This window comes from Triturus cristatus, chromosome 1_2 (genome assembly GCF_964204655.1).
Source record: "Triturus cristatus chromosome 1_2, aTriCri1.1, whole genome shotgun sequence".
NCBI classification, from domain to species: Eukaryota; Metazoa; Chordata; class Amphibia; order Caudata; family Salamandridae; genus Triturus; species Triturus cristatus.
The window spans coordinates 316,892,400-316,916,681 of record NC_140580.1 but is presented as its reverse complement, the minus strand read 5'-3'; the positions used below and the strand labels follow the sequence as shown (position 1 = coordinate 316,916,681).

The 24,282-nt window shown below is 45.2% G+C and overlaps 1 protein-coding gene across 1 annotated transcript; it reads left to right on the top strand.

The window, feature by feature from the left end:
- The first annotated feature begins 9,784 nt into the window (after positions 1-9,784).
- On the top strand, positions 9,785-10,606 carry LOC146867240 (protein SET-like). The gene has a single exon (XM_085620431.1). It carries the CDS (start codon positions 9,785-9,787, stop codon positions 10,604-10,606), a length of 822 nt encoding a protein of 273 aa, XP_085476557.1.
- The last annotated feature ends 13,676 nt before the right edge of the window (positions 10,607-24,282 follow it).

The following is a 24,282-nucleotide window of genomic DNA, read 5'->3' as shown; positions in this document are numbered from 1 at the left end:
GCTATCCTGTCCACCGTATTACATGTGTCATAGGATATAATGCACTTGTAATATGGCAGACAGGACATTCATCATGTTTCTCACAGAGTATCCCATCCACCAAACTCTAAATCAGGCCCTAGTTAACCAAATGGGAAGCTTTAAATATCTTGGCATTCCTATCAACCAATATGGCGCTGGAAATTCAACCTGCCCCCACTCCTAGAGTCATTAAATACATACCTAACAATTTGTAAGAACCTACCAATCCCTGTCTTGGGCTGAGTGGCTCTTTATAAAGTGACTGTGCCCCCAAATGTGTGTATGCTCTTCAAAACATCCTGTTGGATGTACCCCACTGATGATTTTTTGACAAGGTAAAAGAGAATGCCTGGACCTTTCTCGGGGCAATCGTCACCTACTCATCGCTATTGACCCTCCTACTAACTCAGTCTATAAAGGAAGAAAGTACCCTCATTTTGGAACACTAGAGTAGTAAGTGATTGTAAGTAATTAGGTTATTAATTGAGAAGGGTGAAAGCCCCACTTTAATAATAAACACAATCCTTGTCAGGCTGAACCACAAAAGTCACTGAATGAACCTGTGCTTAACCCTTTGGTAGCCTGTCACAAAAGCAATATTGCTTACCTTCAGTGCCTAATTTGAGCCACTGGTTTCTGGTGCTTGGCACTGGCACTTAATTGCCAACACCGACACCTATGACAGCTCCCACATGATGGAGCTGTTTGTGTAATTTAGAAATGAGCAGAACACATTTGTTCATTAATTCAATATACATTAGAAACAACTAATACCTGCTGCCCAAGCCATTCTTATAATTTTGGGAGCTTCAAACAGTCTGAATTGTCACACATGAAGCAATGTGATGGTTAATAGTTGTGTGGGTACTGTCATTGTTAGCGCTGGCAGTAGCAATTGATGGTCAAAGCTGTTTTGGTCTCCTGATGAGGGCCCAGATACTTATTTTTTAATAATTTAAGCACTGCTTACCTTAGAGTAACAGGAACAGAATGAAACAAGCAACACAAGAAAAATTGCAGTTCAGAAAAAAATGGAGTAACATGTATTAAGTAAAATTATACCAAAACGACAAATATCCAATCAGTAGAACCAGAGATATGAGTTTTTAAAACTTTTGGTGAAAATAGCATCAAAAACACAAAGTGCTACTCACGGTTATCTGGTTGCGCTGGACTGGGGTAAATGACAAGTTCAGGCTGACCGCAATGTAGAACTGCACAGATACAGGGACCAGGTTCAACCTGCCGAAGAGTTACCTTCTCAACTCCACATGAGGGATTGCCATTTGTGTTGGCAAAGGTGACGAGGAGGTTGTTGCCGGCACAAGGAGCACGTCGGGCGTTGTCGGCGGTTGCTATTTTTGGCATAAGGGCCGGTCCTACTGGAACTTCATGTTCGTGGTCGGTCATTTCTTGGCATGAAGAGGATGCTTTGTGATCGTGAGGAGCCCAACACTTCTGCATCTTCAGCTTGTGTTCAGGAGAGGTACACTATGATGCTAGCCAAGGGTCTCGGACCTGGGGGTCAACCTCTTGTGGATTAGAGCTCACTCCAGCAGAGGACAGCAGCAGAGCTCAGGCAGGCCCAGTTAGTGCTGGTCAGCTGGGCAGTTGCAGGGAGCCTCTGGACGCTTGATGTTTCCGTGTAACTCAAACAGGATGTCAGCCAACTGACACTTGGAGTCAGTTCTGAGGAGCCTATGTACAATACAAGCAGGTCCAATCTTCCTTCTGCAGGAGTAGGGAAGTCCTTAACAGGTCAAGAAGTGTTCTGATGAGAGGTTCTGAAGGTTCCATGTTTATCTCCAGTGCTAGCCTGTGGGCAGGGATGCCCCCTTTGTCTACCATACCCTTTTCCTGAGTTTGGCACCAAACTGTCTAGGATAGCAAAGGGCTAACAGCCCTAGGTATGAGCGTCAGTGGCAAGGCAGGCAGCTCTTACAAGTCAGGAAGGAGGTAGGAAAGCTCTGAGACTACACTTTGAAGCTCAGGAACACCTGAGTACCACAGGACATCCTGCTCAGGAGAGCAACACCCTGCCCAACACCCAAGGCCTTTTTTTCCCCATGGCTGGAAGGAATATACAAAACACCACTGGAGAGCCGTACACAGTCATGTGACCCTGGACACTGGTGGAAAAAAACATTTGGTTTTAGCAGAACAATTGCCAACTTTCTAAAAGTGACATTTTGAGAATTGTAAAAATGCAACTTTACTATCAAAGGGGAATTTAAATTACAGTTCATTTGAGTGGAAGAAGCTTTTCTCTATCTGTTACCACACTGAGGTTGTCACTTATTAAGTTTAATATGGTAACCCAATGCTAGTCTATGGGAGAGATAGCCTCACAACAGTGAAAAACAACTTTAGGAATTTTCCACTGTTGGGACATGTACAACTTTACAATGCCCTACTTTTAAAGTACTCGCACCCAGCCATAGGGGCGGTTAGGGCCTACTTTAATGGTGACTCATAAGTATTGAAAAGGAAGGCTTAGGCATGGCAAAAGGTTTATTTTCTAGGTGGAAATGGCATTTCCAAACAGAACTAAAGGCTGCAGTGGCAAGCCTTAGATATGTTTTACAGTGATACTTTAGTGGGTGGCACAATGAGTACCGCAGTTCATTAGTAGATTTTAATTTACAGGGCCTGGAAACATGTAGTACCATTGAATTAGGGACTTATGAGTACATTAAATGTGCCAATTGTGTGTTTGCCAATTTGACCATGTTTAGGAGAGAGTGCACAGGCACTTTGCCCCTGATTAACAGGGGTAAAGTGCTAATGCCAACATAAAACAAGTTCAGCAAACAAGGGATTGAAGGCAAAAGGTTTTGGGGATACTCTGCCAGTAACGTAATGTCAATGACAAGAAGCCAACATGTTTGTATTTGGTGATAGACCATTTGAGTCTGTATTCATGTTTCACAATGTGTTCCAACTCATATATTCTGGCATTGCCTAAGGTCCTTTTAATCCTGTAATTTCTCCATTATCATTTTCTTTTCCCTCCTCTTTTGACTCATGGACTACTGAGAAGCCATACCATGACATCTCCTTTGCAGGACAAATAAAGCGGTTCACGTTTGAATGATGTCGTATTTGGGGTGTGTTGGTATGCTCTTTATGCCCTTTTTTTCAAATCCTCTTGCTTTTTTCAATTGCATATCCTGTGTTAGTGTTTGCACCAAGGGCAGTGCTATCTAATCATTTCATTTTCTAACCTGAAGCATGTCCATACAGTGACAGACTGACAGTTTTCGGGGGGGGGGGGGTTACTGAGGTGAGTCCTTACACATTAATCCCTCAGCTTTTACCCAACCTTTATTTCTGAGCTGTAGAGAAAAGGAAAGTAGTAGTACTCTAATCATAGCAGCAAACTCCAGACCAAAGGTGGGTGTTATTCCTTGTAATATTTGCGGGAGCCTTAGGATGCTTGCTGGAGTCCCGGATCCTAAGGAAAAAATCGTGAATATCTCCAAGTATACATTTCAGGGTAATGGAATTAACTGGAATATAGACGTCTTTTTGGAGTGAAGTGCTGTGTACGAGTGCACAGACGTGTTTACATCTCTTCCTTAATTACTACTGTGCTGTAACTGCATTGTATTGTTATACTGTGCCTGTCTCTTCTCTGTTTTTCCCCCCTGTTTTTGTGCCTTATTTTGACTTCCCACCCATTTCCCTTCCTGCTGCCCCCGCGGCCCCTTCCCCCTGACGAATCCCCATTCCCCCTACCAGCTGCGAGTCCCTCCCCCCTTCTCTACTTAATGGCGGCCGATGCGAGAGAGCACGAGCCAGACCTCTGACCTTCTGGTCAGGGACCTTCTGGTCAGGGACCTTCTCTCTCCCCCTGCAGCTCCGTGGGTAAGTGCCACTGACCTTGCAGTGCCACGCTCTGTTCTGTCAGGGGTTTGAGGCCCTGTATTGTGCCCGTTTTGCTGCTCGGATTTGTCTTCTCCTTAATTACTACTGTGCTGTAACTGCATTGTATTGTTATACTGTTCCTGTCTCTTTTCTGTTTTTTTACCCCCGTTTTTGTGCCTTGTTTTGACTTCCTGCCCATTTCCTGTCCCGCCGCTGCTGCCCCAGCAGTGCCTCCCACTGCCAAATCCCCATTCCAGCCTTCCCCACTTAATGGTGGCCGCATGCAGCTGGTGTGCCAAAGGCAAGCCCATCTGCGCCCGTCCGCGACCCGACCGCTACCAGCGCCAGGGACCCTGGATCTCCCACCCTCTACCGCTGTAACTCGTCTGCCCTCCTTGCACACACTCTGGGAGAAACAGCTACTGCCAGCTATCGTCGCCGCACACCACCCACGGCCAACTCTACTGCTGACACTCCTTCACCATACACAACACCCCTCTGACTGCCGCACACACGCCGGATGCCCGTACCAATGAAGCCCTGAAACACATCCTGCTCAATGTGTGCTCCCTACACAGACACGCCGTAGAAATCTGGGACCTCCTCGACACCCTCTCGTCAGACGTCACATTCTTCACAGAAACCTGGACATACACCGCCTCGGCCTGTGACACCACCACTGCCATCGCCAAAGGCTACAAGATCCAGAGGGAAGACCACCCCCAACGCACTGGAGGAGGACTCACCATCGCACACAAGAGCTCCCTCCGACTCTCCACCTCCAGCACGAGCGACACACTCTCCAACACCAAACACCTCCACTTCCAGATCTGGACCAGGCCCGGAACAACGCTCCGTGGCACCCTTGCCTACAGACCCCCCACCCCGCACTCATTTCACCACCACCACTGCTGACCTCTTCGCACCCCACACCATCGCCTCCATGGACTACTTACTCATTGGTGACCTGAATTTCCATCTCAATAACCGCAGACTCCACCGCCCTCCTGGACAACCTCACCAACATCGGACTGAAGCAGCTCATCTCCACCACCACCCACAAGGCCGAACACATCCTCAACCCCATCTTCGCAGGAGGGACTAACATTTACTTCAGCCACACCTCATAGCCCCTTTGGACAGACCACCACTGCGAACACTTCTACTTCAGCACCTGCACTGCTCGCAAGTCTGCCCCACGCCCACCACAAAGGAACTGGTGCAAGGTCACAGAGGAGCTCCTCAACTCTACCCTCATCCATGACTCCCCCTCCGCCAAGACCAACGCCAACTCTGCAGCCACAGAATTACACCACTGGATCTCCAGCTGCGTAGACATGATCGCTTCCCTCCGCCGCCCCCAACAGACAACGCCCTAGCGAGGCCACCTGGTTCTCCACCAACCTCCAAGAAACTAGACGCTCCTGCAGACAGCTTGAGAAATGATGGAGAAACAGCAAAACTACCGAGGACCAGTCCACCTACAAGCACGCCATGACAGAATATCACCAACTCTTAAGAACCACCAAGAGGACCTTCATCAGGAACAAAATCCTCATCAACATCATCCAGCAGTTCACCAAACATCCCAGCGAAGCCACGGACATCACAACGTCCCTGGACCTCTGCAATAAACTCAGCTCCTACTTCCACCTAAAGATCAAGGCAATCTACGACAACTTCAACTAACAGACTCAAGAAACCCCTGTCCCCTCCAGCCATGACAGCCAGCCGACCATCACCACCTGGACACCGATCACCACCGAAGACACCACCATGAAAAACACCCTCTCAGGAGCACCTACAGACCCCTGCCCGCCTCACATTTTTCACAGAGCCGCCATTGCACCCGAACTCAGCCGCACCATCAACGCCACCATCAAAGCCGGCATCTTCCCCGCCGACTGGAAGCGAGCTGAAGTCAAGCCCCTCCTCAAGAAACCTGTGGCTGACCCGACAGACCTGAAAAACTACCGGCCCATCTCTCTCCATCCCTTCGAAGCCAAAGTCTCAGAAAAATTAGTTAACACACAACTAAACACCTTCATTGAAGAGAACGCCATACTCAAATCTTCGCAATCTGGATTCTGCAGCAACCACAGCACCGAGACCGCCCTCCTCGCTGCCACCCACAACATCCGCATGCTACTTGACCAGGGACACACCGCGGCCCTCATCCTGCTAGACCTCTCCCTGGCCTTCAACACTGTCTCCCACTGCACTCTTACAACCAGACTCCACGACGCCGGCATACAAGGATGCGATCTTGACTGGATCCGCTCCTTCGTCACTGGCAGAACCCAACTGATCAGACTCCCACCCTTCCTCTCCAAGCCCACAGAGATCAGCTGCGGAGTACCCCAGGGATCGTCACCCAGTCCCACGCTCTTCAACATCTACATGGCACCCTTGCCGCAATCGTCAGACAGCACAGGCTCAGCATAGTATCCTACGCCAACGACATCCAGCTCATCGTCTCCCTCACGAATAACCCCGAATACACCTGACTCAGTATCCAAGAAGGAATGAAAGACGTCGCAGCCTGGATGAGAGACAACTGCCTAAAACTGAACTCGGACAAGACAGAGGCCCTCGTCCTTGGACCCTCCCCCTCCATGTGGGGCAGCTCCTGGTGGCTCTCAGAAACTCACCCACCCGACGAACCACGACTGGAACCTCAGCATCATTCTAGACTCCTCCCTCACCATGACTCACCAGGTCAACGCCATCAACTCCACCTGTTTCAACTCATTCCACTCCCTCCAAAAGACCTTCAAGCTGATCCCACCGGGAACCAGAAAGACCGTTACCCACGCCCTAATCACCAGCAGACTGGACTACGGAAACGCCCTATATGCGGGAATCAACAAATCTCTGCTACAGAAACTTTAGACCATCCAAAATACCGCTGCCAGACTCGTCCTCGGCACCCCAAGACATGAGCACAAGACCCAACACCTGCGAGACCTCCAATGGCTCCCCGTCGAAAAGAGAGTAATCTTCAAACTACACACCCACGCCTACAAATCCGTCCACAACATCGGGCCCAAATACCTCTATGAAAGAATCTCTTACCCCACACCCAAAATAAACCTCCGCTCGCCTTGCTTTAGCAATGACCCGAACGCATCCGCAGAACCAGAGCCGGTGGAAGAGCCTTCTCCCACGTCGCAGCCAAAGCCTGGAACGAACTCCGACTCAACATCAGACACTCCCCTACCCTGCACACCTTCAGGAAGAGGCTCAAGACCTGGCATTTTGGCCAACCCTGAACTGCATCCTGCCCCCCCACCCCCAGTGCCTTGAGACCCTCACAGGTGAGTAGCGTGCTTACAATCCCCTGGTTGATAGGGGTGAGAAAAATATTACATAAAAGAGACAGCACTCCTCGTGCCTTTTCCTCTTTCTCCAGTAGCCCTAAAATAGGTGTTTGATGCTCATTAGTGGGGGACAGAGACAGGCAATTGCAATGACCGAATAGTGACACTACTGTCTTTCAGTCCCTACTTCGCTTCTAAACAAGACTTCATCCCTGGCCGGTGTCTCCCTTGGAGACCCTCACTTCAGTTAACACTTCCAGGCAATTAAACAGAAGAGAATGTTTTCCACCCTTGCATATTGAACGTTTTACAATTCATTAATAATGGGTGGGCCTTCTCTCAATTTAATCAAGTTCTAGAAATCACTGGAGTGATGTTGGACACATGCCTAAGACACCTATTTTCATACTGGGTGCCTGATTTAGTAAATGGTTTTCTGGGTCGCGAAACATACAATTCTCAAAATCACTAGGTTGTGTGACCCCTAAACAACAAATTTCGGTGTACCTAAGACACATTGGGGGAGATTTACTGTGTTTGCATCACAAAAATGCTGCAAATCAGCACAATTTTGTTTTTCAATTTACTTCTCAGCACTAAACTTGTTTGGCGCTGGAAATAACGGAAAAGTAATGCGAAGCTGCTTCGCTTTACTTTTCCCCATGGGTGATGCACAGGCGTTCCCATGCAACCACCCAAGGTTACCCAAACTAAACCCAATTTACTAAATTAAGTAGCTTGTGTTCAGTGTGAGAAAACTGCGCCCTTTTCAAGTAGGCACAAGGAAGGAGAAACGCTTTCATTTCTCCTTCCTTTTCCGACCTTGCATGTGTGCTGCACTTTACAGCACACATACAAAGCGGAAAAATGGTTAAAGAGATTCTGTGAATAGTATTTTGTACTGGAAGGGTTCCTTTCAGTACAAAACCTATGCTTGACTCGCGGAGAAACCCTTGCACCATGACGCAAAGGTGTCTCCGTGGCGCATGGCAGCTGATTTCAGCGCCGGCACTAGTGAGAGGGGAAGAGAGTGCCTTATTTTAGTAAATCGGGTGCTCGTCTCCTCTATTCTTTTCATGTAGTGCAGCGCAGCATTTGCGGCTGCTGCAGGGGGCTATGAGAAAATATAGTAAATCTGCCCCCAAAGTGTTATATTCTAATCCAGCTGTAATGCATTTTTCCCCTAGTGTGGCTGTTCACTGCTGCTCAACCAGTGTGCATGATGTAATGAAATGTTGGTGAGTGCCAGTGTCAGTTGCAGAGAGTGGGCTGAGCAGCAGCTCCTGGTGTGGCATACACATCCATTTTATAATCTGTAATCTGTAACCTGTAACTAAGAGTTATCTCCTTTAATAAACCTTCATTTTGTAAACTGCGTGGCCTGCCTACCAAGGAGATACCTTTATTTGCAACACATTGGAAGTCGGAAATGTTTTTGACTGGCAAAGTGTACTATCCAACACATTAAGATTCAGAAGAACTATGGGGCATGAGAGTCCCCCCCCCTTACACGCTGCAGTGACGTGCATCAGTGCTTTGCGACTGTAAACCACCGAATCCATACCACCTCCTTAAAGGCCTTGGCATTGAATTCACATGGAAACTGTCCATATGGTGCAGATTTTACTTTGTGAAATGGGGCTCGTGCATTGGGGGGAACATTCAATTGTCGTCTAGACGTGCCACCCTCATGCGGTTCATAGACTGATAATTTTATTTTTTATTCCAACTCCTTTCGTGCATCAGACCCATGGTTCTCTGTGTCATAGAACCTGCAGGAGTCTGCCCAGGAATGTCCGGCTATTAGGGTCTTTTTCCTAATTTTTCAGGACATTTTTCATATACGAGGCAAATTGGGGCAAACAAAGGGAATGCAATCCTGCTTCTCAACAAACTTCCTTTCAGGAAAAAAGTAAATTATATTGGCTCACCAAGTTCTTTAGTCGGACACTTCGTGTAGTGTGTTTATTACATTAACTTTCTCTACTCGAGTCGTTGGTTCACTTCTTATATTGGTTCTGACGCAAAAGTCAAAATAGAGCTAGGCCCAGATTTGTAAGTGCAGATAAAGTGCCATCGGAATTAGACATGTCTACCCATAGTCCATGATAATGCTTTTGTAAATCAACATTATTCTGCTATGAACTCTTTGGACTGTCAATCACACTTTAGAGCTGTAAACTCATTTGGAAGAATAAATATTCCGACAGTGTCTGTGGCTTTTCCATGTTTTGTGCCTTCATTAATCAGTCCTTAGGTTACCACTAATTGTCACTGAAGGAAGGCAGAGCCTCAGTGTCTGTTGTAAAGCTGCCCTCTTAATGTCACAGGCCTAACTCAGCCAGTGATGCAATGATGAAGCAATAATGGCTCCTGTAAGGCCTTGAGATGGGCCTGCTCAGCTTGTCTCGTTTTATCAGCAGCTCCTAAGGCCATATGAGGACACAACAGCACTGCCAGAAACAGAGTATTTTGTATTGTATTCTCAGGACGAGGAAGTCACGTGGCTACAACTAACCAGAACCCTGTTTTTGTACAAACTGAAGAACTGTGATAGAAGGGAAACAGTACTGGCCATGGCACCCACGTCTAAAACCAGTAAAACAGAGGTTAGCTGCACTTACCATGAATGGGGTGAAGAGGCCTCCGACCAGGAACAACAGGACACCGTAGGAGAGCTGGAGAAGGTGCAGAGTGAAATTAACCGATTAGACAGGCAGGGGAGCGCAGAGATTCTGAAATTAAACATCAAGTACAATAACCTGTGTCAACCACTCTTCCAGAGAAGGTCAGAGCTCATCTCGAAAATCCCCCAATTCTGGTCGACCACCTTGCTGGGTCATCCTCGGCTCCGCCTACTGCTGGAGGAAGTGGACAAAGAAGTGTTGCACTATCTGACCAGGGTACGGCTGACAGACTCTGAGGACACTTACAGAATGGAATTTCACTTTGAAGAGAATCCCTACTTTGAAAACCGAGTCCTTTCCAAGGAATTTGACCAAAAAGAGGGCAGAGAAGCATGCATCAAGTCAACTGAGATCAAATGGAAGGCAGGAGAGGACCTGGCCAGGTGCCGCTGCCAGAAAGGGAGAAGGGATCTGAAGAGGAGGAAGACGACTGACAGGCAAGGAAGCGTCTTCTACTGGTTCACAGACAACTGCGGTGCTGCCGATGAATTCTGGGAGATCATTAAGAACGAAATTTGGCCAAATCCTTTACTATACTATGTGGCTCCAGATGAATCAAATGCTGAAGGAGATGAGATGTCGGAGGCGACGGAGTTGTACTGCACTGAGCCGTGCCGGAGAGAATCCGTTGGTGACGCAGAAGAGCATGGGGGTGACAGGGATGAAGACGATGATGGTTGTCGATGGAGTGAGCTGCAATGGGAGTTCTGACAACATACCCTTCACTGCTTGTTGACATGTGTTTTCCATCAGACTTTACAAAATAGCCATTACCCGGAACAGGACTGCCTTCGCTCTTTTGATAAGTCGCCTCATTAAGATCCTTTAATGAAAAACCCTTAATAGTGTGTCTTTCTCTTTGATGGGATGCTCAGCTGAAGCAGTCTCAAAGTTACTCAAAACCAATGTTGTTGCTGCTGCTGTTTTTCCTGTGTGTGGTGCAATGTGTTGTACTGAAGGTCATTTCGCAAGAGTTCTAGCGCGAGCTACTGCGCCAGCAGAGACTGCGAATCATCAACCAATGGCAATGGGACTCCCAAATCAAATGAAAGGAAATGGTGTAACAGGTAGACTTGAGAAGTTAATAGTATGTTACTTTTGTCACAAACTAAAGTGTCCAGTCCATACATAGATCTCTAACATAGTGTCAGGAAGTAATTTATGTGTGTGTGTATGTCTATATGTGAAAATGACTGCTCTGTGCAATGAATGATGAACAGTCAATAGAGATGATAATGTATATAGCGAACACTCCTAGAATTGAGGTGCCTGTTCAATTACTCAAGATGGGCTGGTGTTAGATGGCTCTTCACACTGGGATATTTGTAAACTTGACATAGGTTACTTGAAATTGGGTAGCATTTCTCACTGTTAAAGCCAATCAATTGCCCACCTGGTAGTCAGTCAAGTATTGCCTTTTCTAGAATTGGTGTGACTTACATGCAAAGCCATCTTCATCAGACATTTTGTGGCTGCTTTTGTCTTCCTTCTGTCTTTTCCCTCTTTGATATTTTATTAGATGTGGGACCTGTTTCACATCCGAATAGCAAAGTTATGCACCTTGCTCCATACATGGATTTGCAATTAATATTGTTAGATTTCATCTATGTTTCTTAACTTTCTAATAGGTAATCTGTAACATTTCCTGTAATGCTCCTTTGAGTTCTAAAGACGTCATTTATCTGAAAATAAAATACATGAGAATTTTGTTCACAGAGATATATATGCTCTCTTCAGTTATGAAAGTATGACTTATCGTATTATGTTGTTAATGTTCTCACAATTACCTAGTTGTCCTGTCGCTGTCTGTTATGTTCACACTGACAGCGAGGTGATCATGTTTGTCTCACAATGAAAACATGGACCACTTAAGTGTGATATCCACCATTACTTCAAGATTTTTTTACTGGTTAAAGACAGAGAAGGTGCATACCAATTCATATTTACATTTAGGCAATCTTTGTTGACTCCTATGAAAAAGAAAAATATTACAGAGAATTAATAGTGCACAGTAGCAGGTTGAACCTATGGAGTCAATATGTAGATATATATGCAGATATATTAGTTACACTGAGTTAATCCATCTCTCAAAGTAGCCCCAGTTTGTCTAAACTCTCTTGGATTGCCAATTCGTGCTAAATGTAGTTTGTATATGTATAATCCTTTTCATCTTTAAAATCAATTCTTCAAATGTTGGGGTTGGGGTTGGGGTTGGGTGGGATGGGATCTGATATCCATTTAAATGTTATGAAGGATTTTGCCACTAAGGAGTCAAAAAATATTGTTAGCTATTTTTTTTGTTGTTGCAAGTTTATAAGCGCGAACATGACCCAAAGGTATCAGAGTGCTGTACATAAAAAAGGTCATTGCAGTTACATACATAAGCAAAAAAAACAGTATAAGATTTCTGTCATACAAACTTTTATCAGCTCTGCAGGGCAGAGTGGGCTTTTACCTATAAACTCTGTACATGGGTCATCTGCGATGCAATTACCGGTTGTGGTATCGTCAGGAGACATTTCAAATGTGCTGATGTGCCAAGATGGTGCAGAATCCAGGGACTGGTAATTCTGGGAGGAATCTGTTGATTAAGAACCTGTTTTACCTCAATTTTGAAAGTGGTTGTAGAAGGGTTAAGGTTCAAATGAGTCTCTGGTGGGAGAGAGTTCTATATTTTGGTGGCTGAGCTGGAGAAAGTTCAAGCTTGGGTCAAAAATGCCGTGAATTTCACTGGCTTTACCACGAGGCTCACACTTCTACGAGGATGACTACCACCTGATAGAGTTAAGTTGTGCATTTGGTACTCAGGTGTACCATAGCGCAGGGCTTTGTGAGTCAGGCATGCTATTTTAAGGAATATCCTAGCTTCGATCGGGAGCCATTGTAGGGACTTGAGTGAAGGTGTGAAGTGGGCAAAACGCTTTGATCACAGAATCAGTCTAGCGGCAGAGTTGACGGTTGCCTTTAGAGGAGGTGATCTTGTTTTGGGTAGACACGTCAGAGTCGCATTTCCATAATCAAGTCTAGAAATGACTCGCTATACTCCAAATTCTGGCCAAAATGTTGCCACCTGCCTTTGAGGGCTAGGCCTGGGTCAAAACTAAGGTTCACTCTTCCATATGCTGAAACATGTGGATTCATAATGAATGTAGTGAAGTACATTCCCATACTGTGTGGTGCCAGTTCTTAGGGCCTTTGCTGCTATGCCCAGGTTGGCGAATTTGCTTATTCTCTCAGATGTGTAATATAGTTGGGATGTGTGAAACTGTGTTAATGTCTTCCCATACTCTGGGTGTAATTTGCATCTTTACGTCCTCTGACCATTGAACATGGAGGTTAGTGTAGTCCAAAGCTAAGGTTTCCACTAACAGGCCTTAAACTAAGCCGATCAAGCTCTTCCAAGAGAGAGGCAAACCATGGCATCATACAGGCTGCTAGAATTCGTATATCATTAGAAATAAATGTGAACCAATAGATATTTGAAGAATCCCTCCCTTCTTTCTATACTAAGGGGTTGATTATGATGTTGTTCAGAAAGGCTCCGAATGGCATTCGGTTCGACTCGGACATTTTTCCAAATGATTGATTACGATGGATGGAAACCATTTGGACTTTCTGACTCAGTTCCGAAAGGCATTCAGAGTAACTGAGTTGGCTCGAGCCGAATCGTAGCGGGCTATGGACCACGTTCCCAACCGACCGATTAGGATGTCGGATTCAAACAGCCTTTGCGAAACAATTATTCTGACATGGATCGGCAGTCAGAATCTGACTTTGGGGGCCCGTAGCAGGTCCCCCTCCACCCGGGGGTATCTGAATGGGGCCCATGGGGGTGGCCATGGGTCCCCCCTTTCCATTCATGCACAGTGTGGCAGGCACCATGGGGTGCCTGCCACGGGGCGCATGATTTTCTACAACCAATGGGAGCCTGTGTTGTAGGTCGTAACACAGGCTCCCATTAAAGTCAATGGGAGCCCGGCAGAACAGTGTTCAGACACATCGTAATCAGTTGGTCGGACTCCCCGAACCTGAGTAGTTTGGAAAGCATTCCGAAACCGATTCGGTCAGACTCCTTTTCGAACGACAACGTAATCAGCCCCAAAATGTCTCTTGGATCACTGAAAAATTCAATACCCCCTCTTTATTAAGGATCACACCAATCTCTCAAATGCCATTCACATTTGAAGATTGATGGAGTAGAGAAAATTATTCCAATAAACTGGGATTATCCAATAGTGGGACATAACAATATCCACTTTGTATTCTGATCTTTCTCACCCGTTGCATAGTCTTGACAAAATGGCCTTAGAGTTTTAAACGGAAGAATTTTGGACTGTCAAATTTGGTGGGAAATCCCCAGTTCGCCCTCTAGCCTTTCATATGTAAAACGGTATGTTAAATACAGATAGGTCGCTGTGAAATAAGTCTTCAGAAAGAATGCTTCTTTAAAGACTGGCTCTACCTTAGTATATGCCCCTGCTACCTGTAAGGGCAGTGATGGTGTTACTGTAAAGAAGAGCAAAATCATAAAACAATATATTGGATCACTCCAACAATTTGTTTAAATACCACTGAGGACAAATAACCAGAAAAATCAGTCCATAAGTTCAAGGTCATATGATATATTTTCATTGTCTTTATTGTGTTTATACGTTTCCAACCCAGTACATGATTATCAGTCGACAAGTGTTTCATCCCCAATGGGACTTTTTCAAGGCTGTTTGTAGTAAACAAATATGAAAACAGTGTAAATGACATATGAAATCCTGTTAATTTCATAAATGAGTTACATGCATTGTGTACTGTCGATGGTACAAGCAGAATTTAAATGTGAATCAGAGAGAGACCGCCGTAGCAGACTTACAATGCTCCTTACCTGGGTGCTGTGTGGTGGACGGGGGTGTCTTTGCAGTTACTCCTCGGTTCACGGGTCAGGTGGGGTGACTTTGGCCACAAAAGTCAGGGCCCCTCGAAGTCCTCTTTTAGCCAGTAGAAGGCCAGCTGCTGCTGTGCTATTGGTCTCTGTCCACAGCAGTTCCAACTAAATCCCTTGTGGAGGCTTGTGTCCCTCTTAGGCAACCAATCTGGACACAGATGACACTCCTGGGTCAGGTGGAGTAGGGTTCCCTCTTTGGCTGTTGAAGATTGGTCTCTTGAGGCGCCCAGCGGAGGTCAGCGGCGACTCTCCAGAAGGGGCTACTTACTTGCAGAATTGTGCTTCTTCAGCTTTGTTGGCCCTGGTGTTGGTTCCAGAGGGGCATATGACTCACTCTTGGATTCACTTCTTTGGTCTGGGGCTTGGGAGTGACTTTTCGTCAAGCCAGGAGCCACAGGTATAGTCTTTTCTTTACTAGCCCAAGATGCAGCAGGTGCAGTTCAACAGACTGTGCAGTCTTTCTTTTCCAACTCCAGGGGTCAGCAGAGGGGTCTATCTTTCGTCCTTTCTCCAGTACTGTAGTAATCTGAGGTACACGGTTCCAGGGGTGCCATATTTATGCCCAGAAAGTACCTTGGGGTTTCCTTTGATAATCCTGATCAATTCTCCTGACCTGCGCCGCTCTACCGCCGCGGATTACCGGCACTGAAGTGACTGGCGTTCTCCTGACACCTTTGTCGGCGGGTTTGGTAGCAGACTCGGTGTTTGCTTCGACCTCCGGCGCTCCCCCTGGTCCCTGCGTGGATGGCCGCCGCTGGACGCCGAGGGATGTGGACGGGGTGCTGAGCTGGATTACTGCGGGTGGTCGCGGGGGTGACAACGCTGGCTGTGCGACGGGAGTCGGACCCTTACGTCCGGGTCGGACTCCCCCCCGCGCTGGCAGTGGTGTGGACGAAGTTGGAGCCCCCTAATACTAGCTCTCCTCAGCCACCCTGAAGGAAAGCGAGCGGACTCTATTTTGAAGTGTCTTCCTGCGGCGAACGGCCGGTCCGCACGGCAACCGTGGGGCGCTCTCGCCCTGTGCAGTTCCCGAGTGGAGCACGAAGTTTTTCCGGTGTCTACATCCTCGGATCTCCGGTATACATGGTCACTTTTGTCCCGCTACTAAGTGCCTGCAGTGGAGATGACGATGGCGCCTGTTCTTCTTGCTGAGACGCTGGCTGACCCTGGACTCGCAGGGTCTACGCGCCCATGTGCCCCGGAGCTGATTGCCGCATCGGAGGAGCAGCGGGATAGGGCGGACCGATGTTTGGTACTGAGAGACCCGACCTGTGGGGATGTACTGGCCGCCCTCGTGGCGTTAAAAGTGGCAATGCAGAGTACTTGCTGGGCGCTGACCCGGAGAATCGATGAGGCACTGTTCGCAACGGGACGTCCCCGGCTGGAGGATCCCCCGCTGCCCATGTTTTCTCCTGGAGGTGAAACAATGTTGCAGAGCGGAGGGGCGGTGGCGCGGAGTCCTCCTGGCTACAATGTAACGCATCAACCCATCGACACGGATACAGTTGCAGGGACACCCTCCATTTTGAACGCTGTGACTCTGCCTACGAACTACCTGTTGAGACCTAGCCTTTCACCTCCCTTGCCAGATGTTACCCTGAAGGCACCTATCGCTGGAGCTTCTGTGGCATGTTACTGCTGCGTTTGGGACCCTGCGGTACGATACGGCTTTATGGTCCCCTTTCCTCGAGAGCGGCCATCTTGTCTCTTTGTCCTGGCTGAAGGTGACTCGCAGCAATGGACGGGCCTGAACCACATCTGCCGGTCCGGACAGGGGTGATGGCAGGCTCGTTGTCGCTTTGGTTGGATCGGCGGACGGAGACCTGGACTGATACACGTTTTGCTATATTGGCTGAGTAGTTTTTAATGACCTGTTTTTTGCTACATGTCGCTGTGATTTCGCCCCCTGTTTCCTTCTTCTGCCGGGGGGCAGACTTGTGAAGTACTGAAGTGCTGGGGGGTATTGCTTCGGGACCACCGGGTTTACGTGGGTCTTTTGATACTGTGCTGTACATGGCGCAGGAGGTACGGGCGGCGCGGGAGTCCGGGAGTTCGGCAGTGGGGTGGGCTCCTCCCCGCTTTTCCTTTTCCTGGGAGTAATAGGGTAGTGCACTCTTCTTTTTCTATGGTTCTTTTTCCTTTCTTCTTTTCTTAATTCTACATTTCGGGTTCCTATGGGGCGACAGACACGTAGCTAGGGGGGGGGGTAGGCCATAGCCTCGGCATGCGTGTCGGGTGGGGGGTCTTCTTCGGCACTTTTTTTATTTCTATGGGCCTTCTTTTTCCTTTTTCCGTCCTTTTCTCACGTCTTTTCTAGGGTCAGTGGGGGGGACTGCTGTTAGGAGGGTAGCGGCTGGGAGGCACACCTCGCTGCGTTATTATATCCTGGTATTATAGCTTCGTGCCGCCATTTTAGATGTGTTCACTGTTAGTTGACTTTCCTGTTGGCTGTTACCCATTTATCATATGATCGTCTGTTCTGTACACTGATCCGTTCTAGTTTCTGTATCTCCTTACAAAAAAAAAAAAATAATTTTTAAAATTAACCTTGCTGTCTCCTGCCACTCGGTGCACGTGGATTTATTGTAACATAGGTCGTATGCTTCTATGTGCTGCCGTGCCACCGAGTGGACATATACTTTGCTATCAAGCTTCAGAAGTGTCGAGGCCGGCCGGATGGTTGTAGGCCCGTATTTGTCTTGTACACAGTGCTAAATAAAGGTTTTTAAAAAAAAAAAAAAAAAAAAAAAAAAGAAAGTACCTTGGGGGAGGATCATATGGTTACTAGTCAATGCGCTACCAGGATCCCTCCCTGTGACAACATCCGGCTATGTGTGGCCTCTAACAATCCCAAAGTGCACTATTCTGGCCACTCTCAAGATATCTGGAACCTTTCTTGGGTGTTAGGAGCTTAGTAGCCCACCCCAAAGGTGTGACTACCTGAGGGCTACACGCCGAAGAGAAAATTGATATGGAAACTAGTCTCCCCTCTCTGCTCCTGCCGCCAGCCTTTCTATCAGAACAAAGGAGCAACCCTTCAGGAGTGTGATTGCCATTCACCTACCAAAGACAGCTTTGCCTTTGAAGCTCGCTTTGCGGAGCCAACACCCTGAGGGGTTTCCTGCAAGGGAGAGGTAAAACCTCTTCCTGCTGCAGGCTTCTATTGTTCCTGAACCTGGGAGTTGTTTACACCACTCTCCAGAAGGGCAGAGGGATTCCTGGTAGCCAGTGACCGTGTAAGGTCACTGAACAAACTGGGCTATAGAGTGGCAAATTTCTAAATATTGCTTTTCCATAAAAGTGACATTAAGTGCAACTTGGGCACGATTCATTTAACTTATTGAAGTACCCATTTTAGTAGTCTCATTCAGAAGTTAGCTGGACTGAGTGGTCAGACAGTAACTCTGTGGGGCTACTAAAAGTGAAACTACAATTTGGAAGTTTTGCTGTTAGGGCATATGAAATGGATATGTCCTAGTTAACAATATACCACTTCCTGTCTCAGGGTTCCATAGGCCTGTCGTAGGGGAGACTTCCATGTATTGTTAAGGGAAGTGAGGCCATTGCCTTTGGTTTGAATGACAAAGTCAAACTAGCAGTTTGAAACTGCTCTTCCTGGCTGCAGTGGCAGGCTGGGAGCCATTTTGCCCCTTGTCACACACAGGGTGGCACAACTAGTGCTACAGCCCTGGGTGAACATTCTGTCTTACATGCCCTGGGTATCATATTCTAGGGGCTTATAAGTTAGTTAGCTTATGCCAATTGGGTGTAGACAATTCAAAATACACTTTGTAATGGGTTAGAACACTGGCACTGAGGTCTGGTTAGCAGGCCTCAGTGCACTCTCAGAGTTGAAAAACAGGCAGCATCAGTCCAAAATTGTAGGGGTGGTCGTGAAAAAAGAGGCATTTCCTTACAGGGGTATATTTCAAAGGCAATTGGGCTGCTTGTAGCATATTCTACACTGCAGATTGTTGGAGGTGTCTCAATGTGATTTTATTGTAATGGTAGTAACAGCCTTGAATGGCTGTGTGGGGGTATATTTAAAAAAATGTTTTGAATGATGGCTTGTTCAAAGTCTATGGTTATTTTCCGTAGGTAGTAGGCATTTGTTTTATGTTCGACATGGTTTAAGAGTTTGTAGTAAGTGCTGCTTTGTTTATTTGGTAGAAGGGCATATATAAATGGGATATTTGTGTTGTGATATTCACATGTATGGTGTATATTTGAGTGAATTATTTAGGACACATTTTGAAGGTCTCATCCATCATCCGGGTTTGACAATTACTTTGTTTTAGTAATTTATCTGCTGTAGAAAATCTTATGATTCATTTACCATTGTAAAAGTTGTCATATAACAGAACAGGTTCTTCATTATGTGTCATTGTTAAATGTTAGGTATTCTATGCCTTGGTACATTCTAGGGGCAGGGGTTGTATCACTGGTGGCTTTTTTAGATCATGAAATTCAATGTTTTAAAGTGGTTTAGGTCGTAGTTGGCCCATGATGGGTTTAGGGACTTTAGGAAGTATATCTTTTAGGGTTTTGGTTGTGGGTTCCTGGGAGCTAGTGCTCGCCTCTCTTATATCCTGCAATAACTCCCTTACTTCTATTTCTGTTACATCTGGGGGTAGTTGTGTTCCCTAACATGAATAACAACATTATATAGAGTGGCTCTTCCATAGCATGCATTAAAATAATATTTGGAACAGTTCCAAGTCACATTTTCTGTTGATGTACTTTTTTGGTTGTAGGGTTAACCCACGTGACTTAGGTTTTCGATTTTGAAGGACAGGTTACTCCAGCACAACAGTGACGGATATCCCGTCCACCCAAAAATAAATCCCATAACCATAATATTTTATGGGATTTATACTTCGGCGGACGGGATATCCGTCACAGTTGTGACAGAGTAACCCTTCCCCCGAAATCTAAATCAGGCCTGTAGCAACTGCTTGTCTTTCTGGCATGTTAGCTCTCTCTATCATTATACGTCCAAGAAGTGTAATAGTATAAATGAATCCATTTTTTTAAAGTGTATACGTTTGTTATATACATAAAAAAAATTATGCAACTACCTCTATTATTTATACTTACATGTATGTTCTTTTTCGATGTTTCACAATGTTTTGTGGCTTTTCCGTTGAGTATCATAATTTGAAGCAGGTGCTTTCTTTTCAGATGGAAGGAAAAAAGCATTTCTTTCATTTTAAATGTTTATTTCTCTGTAGTTTGCAGAGCTTGAAGTCTTTAGGCTTATTTTTACTGGCTTTTGGGGTGAGTTTATATTTTTAAATAATTTATGTATACTTTGTGACATTTTTTGCTGGTTTGTGATAGGTGTTTTTTCCAGCAGGTAATCCCTTTTCAAAGTTGTGTTTTCCTTAAGGAAGTATATGTGAATAGATAGAAGTTGTAGAGTGATTCATTAAATATTTGCTGTTTTAAATTTTTTCTTTTGATTTACAAGTTTTAGTTTAAATATCAGTTTTACTTACTTGATTCTGTAGTTGCCAAGCTCAATATATTTCTTCATTAAGGGTCTGGTCAGAGAATCCGGCAGAGTTTCCTCGTCTTACAGCATTTGTCGTTTTTGAAGTATTTAGTTGATAAAATCAGTGTACATTTTATATTGTTAATTTAATTGTTTATCTGATGTTATCGGTTAGATTTGTTTGTAATTTGACTCTCTAGGTTAGTTTAGATTTCGTTTGATTTTTCTAGCAGTTATGTCCTTCTATGGTAAAGAGTAATTTAGGTTGTATTTATAATGTTCCATATATAGTTTGATAGTTTTCAATGTATGTATATATTACCTACTGGCGGTCGCCAGTAGGTAGTTATAGTTAGGACCCCTTTTCCAAAGGAAATCCGCAACATTCTATTTTGAATAACTTTGGCGCCGGTCGATGAATCCTCGCGAATTTCTCAAAATAGGTGGGGCGCTACGCTCCGCTCCTACCCTGAAAGTCTCGGGGGAATACGTCAAGCGGGGGCTGAGATAAAAGGGGGGTCCCAAAACGCGTTTTTCCCATGCATTTTTCCATAGGACCTTTAGAACGAGCTACAGCCCGAATGGCTGAACAGAATTACTAGAAATTTGGCAGAGAGGTAGTCCCTATGTCAAGGAAGTGCCTTTTGTAGGTTTGGTGTAAATCTGTTCAGTAGATTCTGAGAAAATAGCCTTTAAATCAATATATATATCTGAGCCCGCTTACGGTACGCTTACCGTACGCTTACGGTAAGCTTACGGTACGCGTACGGTGGCGTGCGCGAGCGCGATTCTGATTGGCTGTTAGATCTTAGTAAACATTCGAATCGGCCGAAACCAGGAAGCGGCGGCCGCCATTTTGTGTGTTTCACTCAGAAAAAAAAGAGTGAAAACAAGAAAAGGGGGCAATGAGGAGAGTTACAGACCCCCTTACATTTGTGAGGGGGTCAAAGAAGGACAGAAAAGTACAAAGAAAACATTTATGGATTTTAAAAAAAATCACGGGGTACGCGTACGGTAAGCTTACGGTAAGCGTACGGTAGAAAAAAAAAATAAAAAAATAAATGAAATTCAGATTTAAGTGTTTAGATATTAGGGGGCTCTAAAAAGAGCCGTTGTGTTTATGAAATGATTTTTTAGTGGTACCTACAAGTAAGTACCGATGCAGAGTCTAAGGTTTAAGAGGAAGACTCTGTTCCCTTCATCATTGAAGTGCACACCATCTCCTCTATAAATGTCTTGCATGTCATAACGCAAGTTGTTGTGGTAAATGGCACCCATACCATAGTCACGGAGGAAAGCAGAAACAGATTTGTTGACGTGCTTTCTTGCTTTGTCAATCTGCGGACAGAAATGATTGGACCAGTTCCATTTTTGCCTTTGGCATATGTTGGAAAACACAAAGGCAGTTTTAGGGAAAAGTGAAAACAGTTGTGCAAAGGTGTCCTTCATAAGCATTTCCAGACCTACCCCAGTCAAAGTGCCTAGGTCAGTGCCACCACAGTGCACTATTATGAGGTCAGGGTGTTGGATTTGCATGAAGGATTTCACCAATGGCATCAATTGGTGCCACTTTAACCCTCTCTGACCAATCCATTTAATGTCTACATTTGGCAAAGCAAGGTCTCTCACCATATCTGTTTTCTCTGCAAACTTTTCACTCCAGAAGACATAGCTGTGCCCTACAATCCACACTGTGAACATCTTCAAAGGAGAACTGGATGCACTCAGGAGGTGTCTTTCAATAGAATGGCAATATGAAAAGAAAGACAGTTTGGAAATGGAGGCATACATATTTTTTACAAAACAAAAAGAACTGATTGGCTGTTTCATACCATTCTAGAATAAAAACTAGGCTGTATGTGTAAATTAATAGAAGCATGTTTTGTATTGGTACAAAAAAATGTGTTACCAAAGAACAGTACTATGGATTTGCTGTTAGGTTTGAAAAGTCAAGCACTCTTGCTCTGTGGAATTGAAACATTGTGTGGCGAACTTCTGACCTAACTCCACACAGCAGTGTTCCATGAGCTGTTGCTATGGTAGCAGGCAGAAGTCAAGTTGGGGGAAGGGTACTAGGCAGAAGTCAAGTTGGGGGCAGGGTACTTTTGGAAAAGGGTTGGTTTTCAACCAATAGAAATGTGTGATTACATTTGAAAAAAAGGGGGAAGCACTGAGATTTGAAACTTACATGTATATGTGTGGAAAAATAGAGGGAAAGTTTGCCATTATCTGGTTCTGCTGAGAGGAGAGAGGTGTAGAGAACAGAGATCCTGGCTCTGATAATCTGCTGTTTGAGTGCCACATTTCTTTCACAACTAACTAATTTTAAAGGTGAGGATAGAGTTTGAGAGGAGATGTATATGGTAAATTAAGAAATGAATAATAGAAATGGAAATTCTTTTTGTTGAAGTTGCGTTTATCATTTTCTGTTTTGGGAGAAATTTAAATGTGAGGAACATGTAAAATAATATGGACTATGTTTTCACGATAAATTAAGGTGTACTGGAAAAAAAAAGAATAGTTTAAGGGTTTGAGGTTGGACTCAGTAATGCAAATACATTCAGCATCACTAAGGCTGGTTGCCCTTGCTGGAATGTAGGCAGCCACCCAGGTTACACATGGTGGTGGTCTGAAAAAGCAGTTTGGACATGTGCATTTAAAAAAATCAAAAAAGTGGTTTCATAATGTGTCAGTCTGTAAAAGTGATTTTCACTTGCCAAAAAAAAAGAGCAGTAAGTGTGCATTCAAATTGGCAAAGAAATTTCGTTTTGGGACTAATGTGAAAACATGACTCTGTGTGGAAATAGGAATTACAGGCAGAGATTTATTGCGTTTTTTTCTGGTGATTTCACAGTTGCATTAGTAGGAAAAAGGGGGAGCGATTTTTTGGGGGAAGAAGCAGACTCTTAGCACACACCCATCTGCTTGCCATGTATAATCATGCACAGTATTTACAAGCGAGTGGGGTTTTCAGGTTTCAGTCTGTAATGCAAATACATTCAGCATCACTAAGGCTGGTTGCCCTTGCTGGAATGTAGGCAGCCACCCAGGTTACACATGGTGGTGGTCTGAAAAAGCAGTTTGGACATGTGCATTTAAAAAAATCAAAAAAGTGGTTTCATAATGTGTCAGTCTTTAAAAGTGATTTTCACTTGCCAAAAAAAAAGAGCAGTAAGTGTGCATTCAAATTGGCAAAGAAATTTCGTTTTGGGACTAATGTGAAAACATGACTCTGTGTGGAAATAGGAATTACAGGCAGAGATTTATTGCGTTTTTTTCTGGTGATTTCACAGTTGCATTAGTAGGAAAAAGGGGGAGCGATTTTTTGGTGCAGAAGCTGACTCTTAGCACACACCCATCTGCTTACCCTGTGGAATCATGCACAGTATTTACAAGCGAGTGGGGTTTTCAGGTTTCAGTCTGTAATGCAAATACATTCAGCATCACTAAGGCTGGTTGCCCTTGCTGGAATGTAGGCAGCCACCCAGGTTACACATGGTGGTGGTCTGAAAAAGCAGTTTGGACATGGGCTTTTTAAAAAAACTGAAAAGTGGTTTCATAATGTGTCAGTCTGTAAAAGTGATTTTCACTTGCCAAAAAAAAAGAGCAGTAAGTGTGCATTCAAATTGGCAAAGAAATTTCGTTTTGGGACTAATGTGAAAACATGACTCTGTGTGGAAATAGGAATTACAGGCAGAGATTTAATGCGTTTTGCTCTGGTGATTTCACAGTTGCATTAGTAGGAAAAAGGGGGAGCGATTTTTTGGGGGAAGAAGCAGACTCTTAGCACACACCCAGCTCCTTTCCATGTATAATCATGCACAGTATTTACAAGCGAGTGGGGTTTTCAGGTTTCAGTCTGTAATGCAAATACATTCAGCATCACTAAGGCTGGTTGCCCTTGCTGGAATGTAGGCAGCCACCCAGGTTACACATGGTGGTGGTCTGAAAAAGCAG